We start from the raw sequence: 13,182 nt of genomic DNA on the forward strand, positions 1-13,182 counted from the left end.
CGGACAGCCAGCACAAGGAAGCGGGAGTGGTGGCGCCAGGGGCTATCTGAGGGGGTGGAAGGCAGATCCTGTGAGCCTTGGGCTTCTCTGAGTAAAATGGGAGCCACTGTAGGGTTTTGAGCAGAGGAGTAACATGATCTAAGTTTTAAAATGATTTTTGATGGAAGCAGAGACACCTGATAGGAGGCTCTGGGAGGAGGAAATGTCCCCCAATTCTGCCCTCTTGGTCCCCGCTGGTAATGCCACTACAGTCCTCATCACCTCCCTCCTAGACTCTGGCCAGACTCTGCTGACTCTTCTCCCCGCCTCCTGTTCCTCTGTCTCGGAGAAATGTCTCCAAGTCCTTCTCCAGTTTAGGAACTCTGGCAACATGAACGGTCTATCCCTGCCAACGTTGTAGCCTCCCAGGCTACGGAGGTCTGGCTTTGTCTGCATGTCCCTCTCTGGGGGTGGGTGCCAGTGTGGACGAGGCTGTGCACATCCTGCCCCACGAGTACTGAACTCCAGAGGCCAATTTTCTTGGGTCACATTTTAGAACTTCTGAAATACATTTATTTCAGCCGCATGAATTATGTATCTTAGTCACTGCATAAAGCAATACAGAATTGTCTAAAGTGGGCTTCCTCCCCCTTCCAAGAAGAAAGAAACCATGTGTGTGTTCTTCCATATTTTTTCCTTTGCCCATACAAAAATAATCAAACATAGAATTTAAAAAATGGGTTACACCGTGCACAATATCCTGCGTGTCGCCTTTTCATTTTCCTGCCCCGGACATTTTCCCCGGCCAAAGCAGACAGATGGACTTCATTCTCTGTGACAAATGTTAGTGTTCCTCCCCAGGGGCCCTCCCCGCCCCACCGCACTGAGGGACATTCAGGTGGTTTCCAGTCACTTTCATAACAACATTGCGTGCGTGTACCCCGCCCCCAGAGGGAACTGCTTTAGCATACAAAGTTAAACACATCACATCGGCCAATAAAAAATGAAAACAAAATAAAACCAGTTGGAAGGCGGCAGAAAAGCGCGTGTGAATACCCCGGGGCCCCTCATCTCGTTCGTTTGCAGTCGCCGGAAGCTGCCTGGGCAGGAACCGCCGCGGGCTCCTTTGGTCTGCGCGGCTCCCGGGCCGGGGTCCGGGCCCTGGACGGCCATCGTGTACCCGCCGCACCGCCGGTCCTCCCGCACCCAGATCCCGGCGCATCCCGGCGGGCGTAGCCGATCTTGTGCTGCTCCCGGCGCCCGGCTCTCCCACGTGCTGCCGCTCCCGCTCGGATCGGCCGCCAGGGGGTGCCACAGGCCGGGCTGAGCGGCCTCCTCCGCCGCGGGAGGGCGACGGGCGGGAGGACACCAGCCCATAGGTGGCGCCGATCAGGGCCAGGCAGCTCCCACCGGCGCCGGCCCTAGAGCGTCTTTCCGGAAACCGGATCCAGCCCGCGCCCCGGCTGCGCTGCGCGCTCGGCCTCCTGCCCCACTGACCTGGGATTGCCAGGGAGCGCTCCGCCGGCTGCGGCACAAAACGGGCAGCTAGCGGGGCCCTTCCCAGCCGGCCGCCACCCACCCTCTCTCAACGGTGTCACCACCGCAAGGATGACACCATCACCGCTCAGCCAGAGGACTGGACCTCACACCCACAGCAGTCGTCGCATCCCTACGGCCCCGTACTGTGCTGTCTCTCCCCTCTTCTTGTAGGCATCTGGTGGACCCAGAAAGTAAGAAGCTGCCCGCGGGAAGCTAGACTCCCTTCGTGCCGTTCGTGCCCCTCCTCCCCTTGTTTCCTCTCTGGACGCCGGGCTCCCACCCAGCCAGCCACAGTTAGGACAAGGGAGATTAGAGCTGTGCTGGAGGCTCGGATGGTCTCAGTCTAAGAAACTGAGCGAGCCGGGACGCCGAGCCCTGAAAGGTCTTCGGTGAGGAGGAGAGAGAAGAGGGCGGGTGGGGTCCAGGGCCACAGCGCTGCATGGCAAGAGCCTCTGTGTGGAGCCTCCAAGGTCTGGGTCACCCGGGGACAAGCCAGCCAGACCTGGGGGAGGGGCAGCCTGGCCCTCTGCACTTCTTGTGACCCCGTGGGATTAAAGCTCATCTGAACCCGCTTAATCCTTACTGTTGTGGGTCTACCTTGCAGGAGAAGACCGCCCACTCACACCTGGATTCCATCAATTTTGGGTGCCTGATCCACCTTTAGTCCTCATGGGGAGGGAAGGGGACATGAAGGTCACCAGCCCAACTAGGCCACAGTGCTACAAACCATCAAAAGATTCACAGTACCCAGTGGTTGTCATATTTGAAAGTTGGATGGAGTCCCAGGGTGGGTAGCCATAGGCAAGTTGCTTACCTTCTCTGAACCCCAGTTTGAATACAGGGTCAGCTGGGAGTAGCTCTGAGCAGCTGTTAGGGTGAACTTTGGGTCTCAGCATGAGCAGCGCCTACCCATCCTCACGGCCAAAGACAGGTGGGCTCCCTCCAAGCAGAAAGCAACATCCTGCTCTGTCCAGGGTGCTTCGCATTCAGGGCACGGAGACGACAGAGAAGACACACTTGCATTCTTTGTTTGTGATCATCTCCAGGTACTTGCAACAACAACAAAAAGATAAGCAACAACAAAAATTGACCCCAAATTGAGGGTTAATCTGTCAGCACACGCATAGCCTTAGAACCTCATTATAGGGAGAAGGCAGAGGATGTCTGCCTCCTTCATGTCCTTGAATTCCATGATCAAGCCCCTCGGGTGGCCCTACTGGTTCTATTTTGCTTTCTTCCTTGGCTGCAACACAGAAAGAAGGAAAGCTCTTTTCTCCTCCAAGGCCGAGTGTTAGAAGCATTACCTCAGTAGCCCAACGTCCTGGAAAAGAGGAAGCTTGGCAATGATGGAGCAGGTAGAGCGAGAGGCTGGGCAGCCTAGAAGCTCCTGGCTGGCTCCTCTGGCCTGTTTGACGTTGGCTCAAAAGACATGGAATTAATAGGCAAAGCTGCCTCCTCCTCCTCCTCTTACCTGTGGAGGAGAGATCGGTTCCCGGTTGGCTGGGGCAGTGTCATTGATATAGCTGGTGTCATCGTTACCTTCCATGAACGGATCACTCGACACCTGCCAGGGCCAGGAAGGGCCGGGCCTGGGTTTTGTCCGCAGAGCTGGAGGCTTTCACTCTCCCGTTGTCCCAGAGCGCAGGGGAGGTCAAGACACAGGCTCTGCTGGGATGTGGCTCTTGGTGGCCCAGTAGAAGGACTGGACAGCTCCTGGTGCTGGATCCCCCTTGCAGGTCCTGGCTGCCTCTTTGCTTCCTGCTGCCTGATCCCTGTGGCTGTCCTGGGCAGAGGAGATGAATTCGTGGCTGGCTGGGAGCTGAGGCAGAGCGATGATGCTGCACAGAGAAGTGGCTCTGGGAGTGACCCTGGCGTGAGGAGCCAGGGGCGAGGAGTGGCCTGGGGTGTCCCTCCTGGCGTGTGCATCCCAGGTGACGCCATGCTGCAGCAGATCCTGCACGACATGTACATCGACCCCGAGCTCCTGGCCGAGCTCAGTGATGTGCAGAAGCACATCCTCTTCTACAAGATGCGAGAGGAGCAGCTGAGACGCTGGAGGGAGCGTGAGGCTTGGGAGGCCCTGGCGCAGTTCGAGGGACTCAGGCCCCCCAAGGTCAAGCGAGGTATGTGGGTGGGAGTCACCAAGGGGCTGACCCCTGGCCTCCCGGGAGGTAGAAAAGTTATCGATGCCAGGCTATGTTCTTCTTTAAAATGGGCACTGGTGTGATGAGGGCTGGGGGCTTGAAACCCTTGTTCTGTGAGCATCCCTTCCCATTAGCCTGGGCGTCTATCTTTTGACTAGGTCTGTAGGGCTCCAAGGCTGCACAGGGAACTGCCTGGGGACCCTGATGGCATTGGGGCACGGGGACTTGCTTTGTCTTGTTGCGGAGGGCCCAGGTTCTGGGAAGACACCACTGGGATCTCAGACTGTGCTCAGACCCTGTGGGTGACTGCCTGGTGGGTAGAAGCCATGTTCTTTTTTTTTGCGGTACGCGGGCCTCTCGCTGTTGTGGCCTCTCCCGTGGCGGAGCGCAGGCTCAGCGGCCATGGCTCACGGGCCCAGCCGCTCCTGTGTCCCCTGCATGGGCAGGCGGACTCTCAACCACTGCGCCACCAGGGAAGCCCGAGGCCATGTTCTTGAACCTCACCGGTGGTTCTGGACGGAGGGCCAGGGTGCAGCAAAGACACATCGCCCCTCCCTCACTTGCGTGCGCGGCATAGTGGTTCCAGCACAGCGCCCGTGCCCCTCCTCCCTGTCCTTGTGTGCGAGGATGCTTTGGGTTGTGCTGGAGCCCCAGCGGGCCTCTGGAGAGAGGGCGTCAGGGAATGTCCTGCGCTAAGAGTGACCAACCCCGATGGCAACAGCAACTGCAGACAAGAAGCAAGGGTTCAACCCACGTTTCCGGTGGTTATTCTGCAGTGACGTGCCAGGCAAGGCCGTCGCCGGGGCGCCTGTGAGTGACGGCGCACCTGACGCAGGCAGGCTGCTGAGTTGCTGCGGGACTCAAGGTCCTGCCGGGAAGGGCACTTTACGTGGATGCTGCACTTCACAGTTTGCAAAGCCCATTCATCTCTCTCGTTCACTCCCCACAGCAGCCCTCTTCTTGGTCTCCATACTGTTGACCAGAGTGAAGTGCAGACTTGATCTGTTTGTAAGTTTTCAGTCCGGGAAAAAGACATACAGGCCCCCTGGTGACCTGGCTCCCTCTCTCTACTCCAGGCTCACTGCTAGACAGTGCCTGCCACGTGCCGTAGGCCACGCTGGCACCCATCTGGACACCTTGCTCTAGCCTCTGTCTTTACACATGTGAGTCTTCCCATTGGGAATGTTCTCCCGCCTTCGTCCTCCTGACAAACTCCTTCAGTTCTAGCCCCTGCCTCCTGGAGTCTCTTGGGGATGCTCCTGGCCTAGGGAAGTACTTGCTCCTGGGCACATAGGACCCGTCTTTGCCCTAGCACTTGCCACACTGTCAGTGTCATGCATCGTCTGCTCGCCTGGCTCTCCCAGGGGACTCAAAGCCACAGGAGTGAGCACATTCTCCATTCTGTCTTCCATCCTTGGGTCTAGCACAGAGCTGGCACAGAGCGCGGAATCCCCTTTTGAACAGGACACAGTAGGATCCCAGGGAGGGGGAGCTATGACGTGACTGCGTGTGGCTGGTGCCAAGGGTGGGGCTACACTGGCAGCTGCATCACTGAAAATGACAGGCTGCCTTTCCTGCCCCACCGGCCTGGGCCCTGCGGCCTCATGCCGTCCGTCAGGTGGCTCTTCTGCAAGGAGGACAGACGCCTAAAGCTTTAACTGCAAAAATGTTTTTACGGCGATTTGTCACACGTTGACATCTACATTTTCGTGTATAAATTATACATTAAACTCATTGGGGTTTCTGGTGCAGAAGACGCTTTTCCAGATAATTAATTTTCTGATTTATAAAGCATGGATAAGAGGAGGAGTGTGTGTATTCCAGATCAGGATCCCGCTCAGATCTCAGCTCTTTGCTTCAGTCCTGGTGTGGAGCTGGGCAGATGGGGAAGCCCTGAGGGGCAGGCGTGGCCCCAGAGGCTGAAGAGCTTCTTACTGTGGGCCTGGGGTGCACAGTGCCTGCTTCCTGTCCTAGGATCACAATGAAGGGTTGCAACAACCCTCCACCTGGTCTGTGACCTTTAATATTTACCCTGTGCCTGTCCTCACTGAATGCCCCCATAGCCCTGTGACCCCATCTCAGATGAGGAAGCCACTGCTCACAGAGGTGACACAATCCATCCAAAGTCACCTAGCTGCTAAGAATGGAAACGGGATGTACACCCTGTGACTTTGACCTTGGTCCAGTGGCTGATGTTTTTGTACTCATTCACTTCGGAACTTGGGACTTCCATTCGATGGATGATCTGTTCATGTGTTCATTCATTTATTCATTTAGTCCCTTAGCCAACATTACTAAGCGCTGACCTTGGTGAACTGGACAGAGCTTTGGCCCTTGAGTCCATGGGTAGACAGATCAGATCCCAGGGAACATGCCAACGGGAGTGCCAGGAGGGTGGCCTGGGGCAATGCAGCCGCACAGCAGCTCAGGACAGGGTGTGTGGGGACAGACTCCATGGGCTGGATCTTTTCTCTTCCTTCCTTTCACAGGCACTTCCTTCCCAGCTTTTGCCTCCCTCCCTCCAATCTGTCCTGAAGGAAGCATCTGCTGTGTCCTGTTGCGTGTGCCAGCCCCTTGGGATCCCTGAGCACAACTTACTCGGTTCCGGTCAGACTGGAATGACCTTGCACCTCCTCCTGTCCATCCATCTCCCCAGTCCTGCCTGTCCCCTGAGACCTCCCTCCCACCCTCTCTCTTCTGAGGACACTTCCCAGCTCCTAGCAGGCCTGACCTGAGGACTTAGCAGGGCAAGGTGCACCCTGTCCCTGAAAACTTCTCTGCTTCTCCTGCAGAGGGTAGGTGTAAACACTGGTGATAGGGATTATTCCACTTTACAGAAATTCAGGGGTTGTACTGGTCCTGGGACACACATTTGGGGTCCACAGAAGTAAGCTGGGGTGAAAGATGACGGTCGTGGCTGGGCACCCGTCACTCCCCTGACCATGCAGGTGTGTCTTTTTGTTTTCACCTTATATTTTGCTGAGAAGCTTCTGGTGTTCTGCCCCGTCATGGAAGATACAGACCCTCAGCTTACATTGTTTCCCCATCTGCCGTCATGTTTGCTGTTTGTCACATTTCTGACAAAAACTTGAGGTCCAGCGGGAATTTGTGTTGCTTGTTGAGACTCTGGGAAGGCGGTCATCACGTTACATTCTCGCTAGATTTAAGCCACGCCCATCCAGCAGTACCATGACTTTCAACATCGTTTCCCCTTTTCGTGCCCTTTTGCCACCGCAGGAACCTACACCCAGTGTGAGGAGCTGCAGCCTTTACAACCCTTGGCCCCTTCTGGGCTGGCCCAGTTATCCCAGTTTTTGAGGGCTGGAGCTGGGTGTCGCCTGGGACACAGGACTCAGGACACATGTGTTCCTACTGCTGTTGTGACCCAGGAAGCTTCTCTGCCTGGTCTTGCTGGCTCCGCTGTGATTGGCAGTCTCTGTCAGTGTTAAATTGGTTCCTCGGTGACCATCTTATCCATCTGGACGTCATCTGCCTGGGAACAAGACCTCTTTCCCCACCCTCCTTCCTGCTTTCTTCTCTAACGTGGCTGACACTGGCCACGCCACAAACCAAACCTGCAGCCTCTTGGAGGTGCCTTATTCTCACCCCCACAGCCAGCCCTGTGCCTGCCCCAGTCCAGCCTGTGGAGGGCTCTAAGTCCAGCTGTCCAGCCCTCACTACTTCCATTCCCCACAGCTGGGGTCAAGAGGCACCTCCCACCTGCTAGGCCCACCTCTCTCTGCCTGCCCAGCCTGTGGCGCTCCCACAAGCAGCCCTGAACTGGGGCTGGAGGGAGACACCCGATCCAGCATCCTGTCTCAGCTCTCAGCCACTCCCACTGGGCGTCTGCCCTGGACTGGGTGCCCAGGTGGGCCTGGTCCATGCTCTAATGAAAGCTGTGTGACACAGTCCTTCTCACTGGGCATCTGCCTTCTCTCTGTTTCCTGGGAACCATCCAGTAACCACGGCAACCTTGCCCGCTGGGCCCAGGCCCTCCTAGCCTTGGTGTGTTTCCTTTCCGGGCGTGGGAAGCAGTACTTGCCTGCAGACATTCCCGGTGCACCCATGTTCTCAGTGGTCCCCTGCCTCAGGCTCACGCCCTACGACTTTTCTCCCCAGAGCAGCCAAAGTGTCCTTTTAACACACTGACTAGCTCAGGCATCTCCCTGCCTCCGTGGCTTCCACTGCACTCAAAGAAACATGAATGCTTTTCGGGCGCCTCTGCCTACTTTCCAACCCGATTTCCACCCTTTTGGGTCCCTCTGTGTGGAGGCTGGGCCCTCCCCGTCATTCATTTCTCAGTTAAATGTTGATCTCTTCACTGACTACCTACTCTCAAGGACCCCACCCCAGTCTCTCTCTCTCTTACAACATCTGGCCTGATTTCCTTCAAAGCACTTACCACATCTGAAAGTATCGTGTTTTTTGTTGTTGTTTGTTTGTGGTAAGAAAACACAACATAAAATTTACCATTTAACCATTTTAAAGCGTGCGATCCAGTGACATTTAGTACATTCAAAATGTTGTGCAACCACCACCTCTGTCATTTCCATCATCCTAGAAGGAAAGCCCGTATCCTTTAAACGGTCCCTCTGCATCCTCTCCTCCCCCAGCGCCTGGCAACCACTGATGTGTTTTCTGTCTCTGTGAAATTGCCTTTGTCGTCGTCACCTTCCTCTTTTCTCATGTATCTGTTTGCTTGTTTATGGTCTGTCTCCTCTGTTAGTCTGCACGGGCCATGACACCATGGCTGCGGCGGCTGCCTTGCCTCCATCCCAGCGTCTGGAACAAGGCTGAGGGATATGGTTGGGGGGCAGCCGTGGGCAGGGAGCTGCTAAGACCGTTGCATGCGTGGTGTGTCAGTGGGGCTGGATAGAAGAGATGGGTATCAAAGGATTTCCCTTTTGAGTAGAAGACCGTGAGCTGTGCAGTGTGACCCCTTCCCTAGACCTTAAAAATCTTCAGTAAAAGTCTAAAAATCCCAGTATACTTGTGTTTTGGGATATATTGTAGAAGCTGAACTACAATCTATACTATGTAAATAATGGCAGTTCTGTGACCTTGTCATTCATACTTAAAACTCATTTCGTTTTCATTTCTTGTTTTAGGATTTTGACTTAGAGTTTAGTTTGACCAATGCTACTTTTTTCCTTTGCATCCACTTAGTGTACATTTCCCTGTATCTTTTCTTCCCCCTCACCCCGCCTTTTGATACCATTTTGTTTTAAGGGAGTCTATTGAAACATGTATCTTAACTAGCATATGTTCGTTTAGAACTTATTTTAAAGATAGAGTTGAACCCATTTTCTTTACCTTTATCAGGAATGAAACATTATCTACTGAAGATGAGAAACTTAAGGATATTTTAATATCCGTCTCCATGATTTTGTTGGCATAATCAAGAATTTTAGATTTTTTGGTTTACTTACCTTTCAAGACTTATTTTTTTATGCCAATGGCGGTTTCATAATCAAATCATAATAACAGTAATTACTTGGACACTAACTCCACTTTGTATTACTCATACCCCACATTTTTCCCTCTGAGGGGAAAGTGAGAAACATTTCATTCCCCCTTTGCCCCCTTGTACGAATGCTTTGGCCAACCCAGCAGCACACCCCTTGCTGTTCAGATTCTCAGCACGTCACACAGAAGTTATTAAACATCAAGGGAAATCCACATTTGAAGCCGTGTCCTGCACCATCCCTGTTCTTGCTGTCATATGGTGGTAGGCATGCTGATTTTCTTCAACTCCCTTTGTGAATTTTTCTGTTAGTTCCAACAGTTTTCCAGTAGATCCACTTAGAGGGTGGTGACTGTGCAGGAACATTGGGGAATCAGGGGCATGGATGCCCTGGATTTCTGGACTGTAGCTCTTTGGAGCTGTTGCTCATGGCCCCTTTCCTGGGCATAGTGGAACAGCGCTTCTAGGACAGTGCCACGGGGGGAGGGGGCTGGGGAATCTAGCCTCTCTGTTTTCTTACGGTGCCGGATTATCCACCAGTAGTGTCCCATCCCTTCTGTCAAGAAGATGTTTCCTGTCCATATGCAAATATTCAAAGAACAATTCTTTGGGGAGGGAGAATGATCTTTTTCACAGAGTATATGTGATGGGGAGAGAAAAAGAGGTGTCTGGCGGCGCGGGGAGGGTGTCCAGAGTCCTGTGCAAGGTAGACAAGAGGTAAAAAGTCCCCTGTGGCACGATAATTGGTAAATTGGGGCTGAGTGTGTGTCCGAGGGACCAGTGAAGGCAACAGATGAGCAATGGGGGTGCTGCCAGCTTCCCAGCGAGAGCCCTGGAGTCAGGCAAGAGGAACGTCATGAGAAGTGTATCTGTGGTGACACCAGGCCATCCAGCTGACCCCAGAGAGGTGTCCTAGTGTCCGTCACCTGTAGATGGGCACTGCAGCTCTCAGGGTGTATGTGGGGGGACAGGCAGATCCTGCTTGCTCTTCCAGACTTCCACACCCGAAGGGATGCTCCATTAGCTCATTTCCTGAGGGGCTCAAGGGTGGAAAATGACAGTGTCACAGATCACTTCTCCACCTTTTGGTTGGGTTGATGCTATTTTCAACATGTCTCTAGCTTGGTGGAATAGAAACAAGTCCCCTGGATTTTCATCTTTGGTCTACTGGGTTGACCTTGGAACATCACCTGTACAATGGGAATAATAACCCTTCCCCAGCAGTTGTTGGCAGGGTTCAAAAAGCTTCTTCAACAAGTGGGAAAGCTCCCGCCACCATGCGGGGCACATAAGAGCCAAGCCATGTCCACCTCCTTCCTTTCCTCACTGCCTCCGTCTGCCTCTGGTGGCAGATGCCCTTGGAATTTGTTCAGCCTCTTCCTGAATGTTCGCATGGGACCCAGGCTGTGAGCCCAGCTCCACCACTGCTTGGCCAACCTCAGTTTTTCTGGAGTCTCAGAGATGAGGGTGGGGATGGGACTTTTCCTGTGTCTGTCAAATCATTACTCCTGGTGTGGTTACTTCTTAGGGTAAATTGCAAGAAATTCAGTTATTCCAGTAAAAGGAGACTCTTGGTTCTTGGATGCTGATAAACTTTCCTACAGGTGAAGCAAAGCTGTGGCATTATGGTGGGTGGGAGGACTAGTCCGTCGGGAATTGCACAGTGTATGGCCTGGGACCACCCTGGTTGTGACTGTGTAGCTGGGTGTGGGACCCCTTAGGGCATGGAGAGAGGGGCTAGGGGCCAGACCACTACCCCCGCCTGGACTCTGAGACCCAGTGTGGGCCTTGCACGCAGTTGGTGCTCTGCCCAGGTGTGTGGAATTGACCTTGAGGGGGAGAGCCCACTTTCTGTCTCCTCAGCCCTGTTCGGCCTCCATATGGTGGACAGAAGGGTGGGGCAGCAGTGCTGGTGAGTGAGGTCCTCCGTGTTACAGTCTCAGCGTCGCTGAGGGGCGTCACTCTGCTCCCCTGCAGCTCAGTTCCTTCTTCCGTGAAGAGGGAAGGGCTTTCTGGGTGGCTGTAAGACTGAAGGAGCCACTGTGCAAAGTTCCCACGCTGGCCCTGGCTGGGGGCCTCTGCAGCCCACCAGCTCACTCCCTTTCCTCCCTGCCTTCCCCCAGCCGGCGCTGTGGTTCCGGCCGAGGCAGCTCTGCCAGCATCCACGGCTCCCCGTCTCCAGTGCCAGCATTTGCAGAAGCTGCAAAGCCCCAGACTCACCAGGCAGGCAGTGGGAAGAGCCAGGCAGAAGCTGCCATGAGAGCATGTGGGGCTCTTGGTGCCCAGCAGGTGTGGGTGTCCCCAGGGGTGAGAGTGCAGTTTTCTTGGCTCTGGAGGGAGATCAGCCTTATGTGGAGCCCTTAACTGTCAGCTCTGAGCGTCCTGTATCTAGAAGGAGAGAACTGAAGGTGTGGCCTTGTCCAGCTGAAGGCCTTTGGTAGGGGAGCCTGGAGAGGTTCCCAGAGAGTAGGCTCAGGTTCTGGAAGCTAAGGGGGAAGGGCCAGGGCTGCAGGAAGAATGAAGCCTCAGAGCAGCTGCATTCTTTGGAATGAAGGAGAACTCACCCAGATGGAACGCCTTGCCTCCTGTGTGTCTGACCTGTCCTGGGCCCTTTAAGTGCCTGTTTATCCCACCCCCTTAGGGACCTGAGGTTGGGTCCTTTGTATTTCATGAAATCTAAGATGCTATAGCTTGAAAGACACACTATTTTTATATATTACTAAGAAAGCTGTAAATTAAACCATGATACACCATTGTTTGTAAGATACATCCTGGTTTCAGAAATGTTAAGGTGTGTGCCTTCAAATTAATGAAATAAGTTATTATCTCCGTTTGAGTCGAGGTGGAGTTAGAATCGGGTCCAGGCCTGCTGGGGCTCCAGTTCCCCCCACTGCAGTGCACACATCTTCCTCCTCCTCACAGCTGCTCCCATGGTGAAATGACATATTCCAGGTGATTAAAGACCAGTGCAGAAAAAGCAAAAACAAAATCATAGAAGTAATCAAAGAAAATATGAGAGAATAGTGGGGAGAGCGAAGGTGTTCTTAAAATAAGATACAGCAATAAAAATTAAAGGAAAAATAAAGATAAATATGACTAGATTTTTAAAATCTTCTTGATAAAAGACACCAAACGGAGTTTAAAAAGAGAACAAAGCAGGAGGTAAATGAGAGAAAAATATCTGCAACATTTATAACAGGCAAAGGACTTGTATCCAGAGAAGAAAGCAACTTCCTAAGTCAGTTAGCAGAAGACAAACAGTAGAAAAGTGGGGAATAGACATGAACAAGCCATTCACAGGAGTGCAACTTTGAGTCACAATGACCGTGTGGAAAGGTGTTCATCCTCACTAGTGAACTATCAGTACATCACTGCAAATTAAAACAAGAATCCTAGCAAAAGTTAAAGAAGTTTGCTAGTAGGAATGTTGATGGGGGTCCAGAGAAAGAGATACTCTTTCTCCTGCATGGCTGTGGAGGGACAGATTTTCTGCAGGTTCCCGAGGAGCTTGGGCCCACGGGGATGGGGTTCTCCTGTCCCTGCAACTTTCTCCCGGCTGCTGCCAAAAGCCCATGGGCTGTGTATTATTATTATTTTTTAAAATTTTTATTGGAGTATGGATGGTTTACAATGTTGTGTTAGTTTCAGGTGTGCAGCAAAGTGAATCAGTTATACTTATATCCACTCTTTTTTAGATTCTTTTGCCATATAGGTCATCACAGAGTACCGAGTAGAGTTCCCTGTGCTGTACAGTAGGTCCTCATTAGTTATCTATTTTATATATAGTAGTGTGTATGTGTCAATCCCAATCTCCCAATTTATTCCTCTCCCCCTTTCCCCCCTGGTAACCATAAGTTTGTTTTCTACAGCCCATGGGCTCTTTAAACAGATGGAGTTTTGCTCAGCTCTGGCTGGAGGGAAGCCCTTCTCCTGCCTGTTGCAAGGCCCCAGCTGGGGATACTGGGCTGAGCTGCCCAGGTGTAATCTCCTCCCCTTGCTTCAGGGGTGATCATGTCTGCCACCTCCCTCCTTCCCTAACTGTCCACCTCACTGCTT

The 13,182-nt window shown here is 53.2% G+C and overlaps 1 protein-coding gene across 4 annotated transcripts in view; it reads left to right on the plus strand.

Annotated features, from left to right (window-relative positions):
• The first annotated feature begins 1,457 nt into the window (after nt 1–1,457).
• The window catches only part of SH2D4B (SH2 domain containing 4B), an 81,029-nt gene continuing 69,304 nt past the window's right edge, over nt 1,458–13,182 (plus strand). For all 4 annotated transcript variants that reach the window (XR_003002578.1, XR_003002582.1, XR_003002581.1 and 1 more), the window contains exon 1: nt 1,458–3,641. Coding sequence is in view for 1 of the 4 variants with exons in the window: in XM_024740271.1 (XP_024596039.1) it covers nt 2,948–3,641 (694 nt within the window). In the remaining 3 variants the exon portion in view is untranslated. The remainder of the gene's footprint in view (nt 3,642–13,182) is intronic.

Source organism: Neophocaena asiaeorientalis, unplaced genomic scaffold (genome assembly GCF_003031525.2).
Source record: "Neophocaena asiaeorientalis asiaeorientalis breed wild unplaced genomic scaffold, Neophocaena_asiaeorientalis_V1.1 scaffold517, whole genome shotgun sequence".
NCBI classification, from domain to species: Eukaryota; Metazoa; Chordata; class Mammalia; order Artiodactyla; family Phocoenidae; genus Neophocaena; species Neophocaena asiaeorientalis.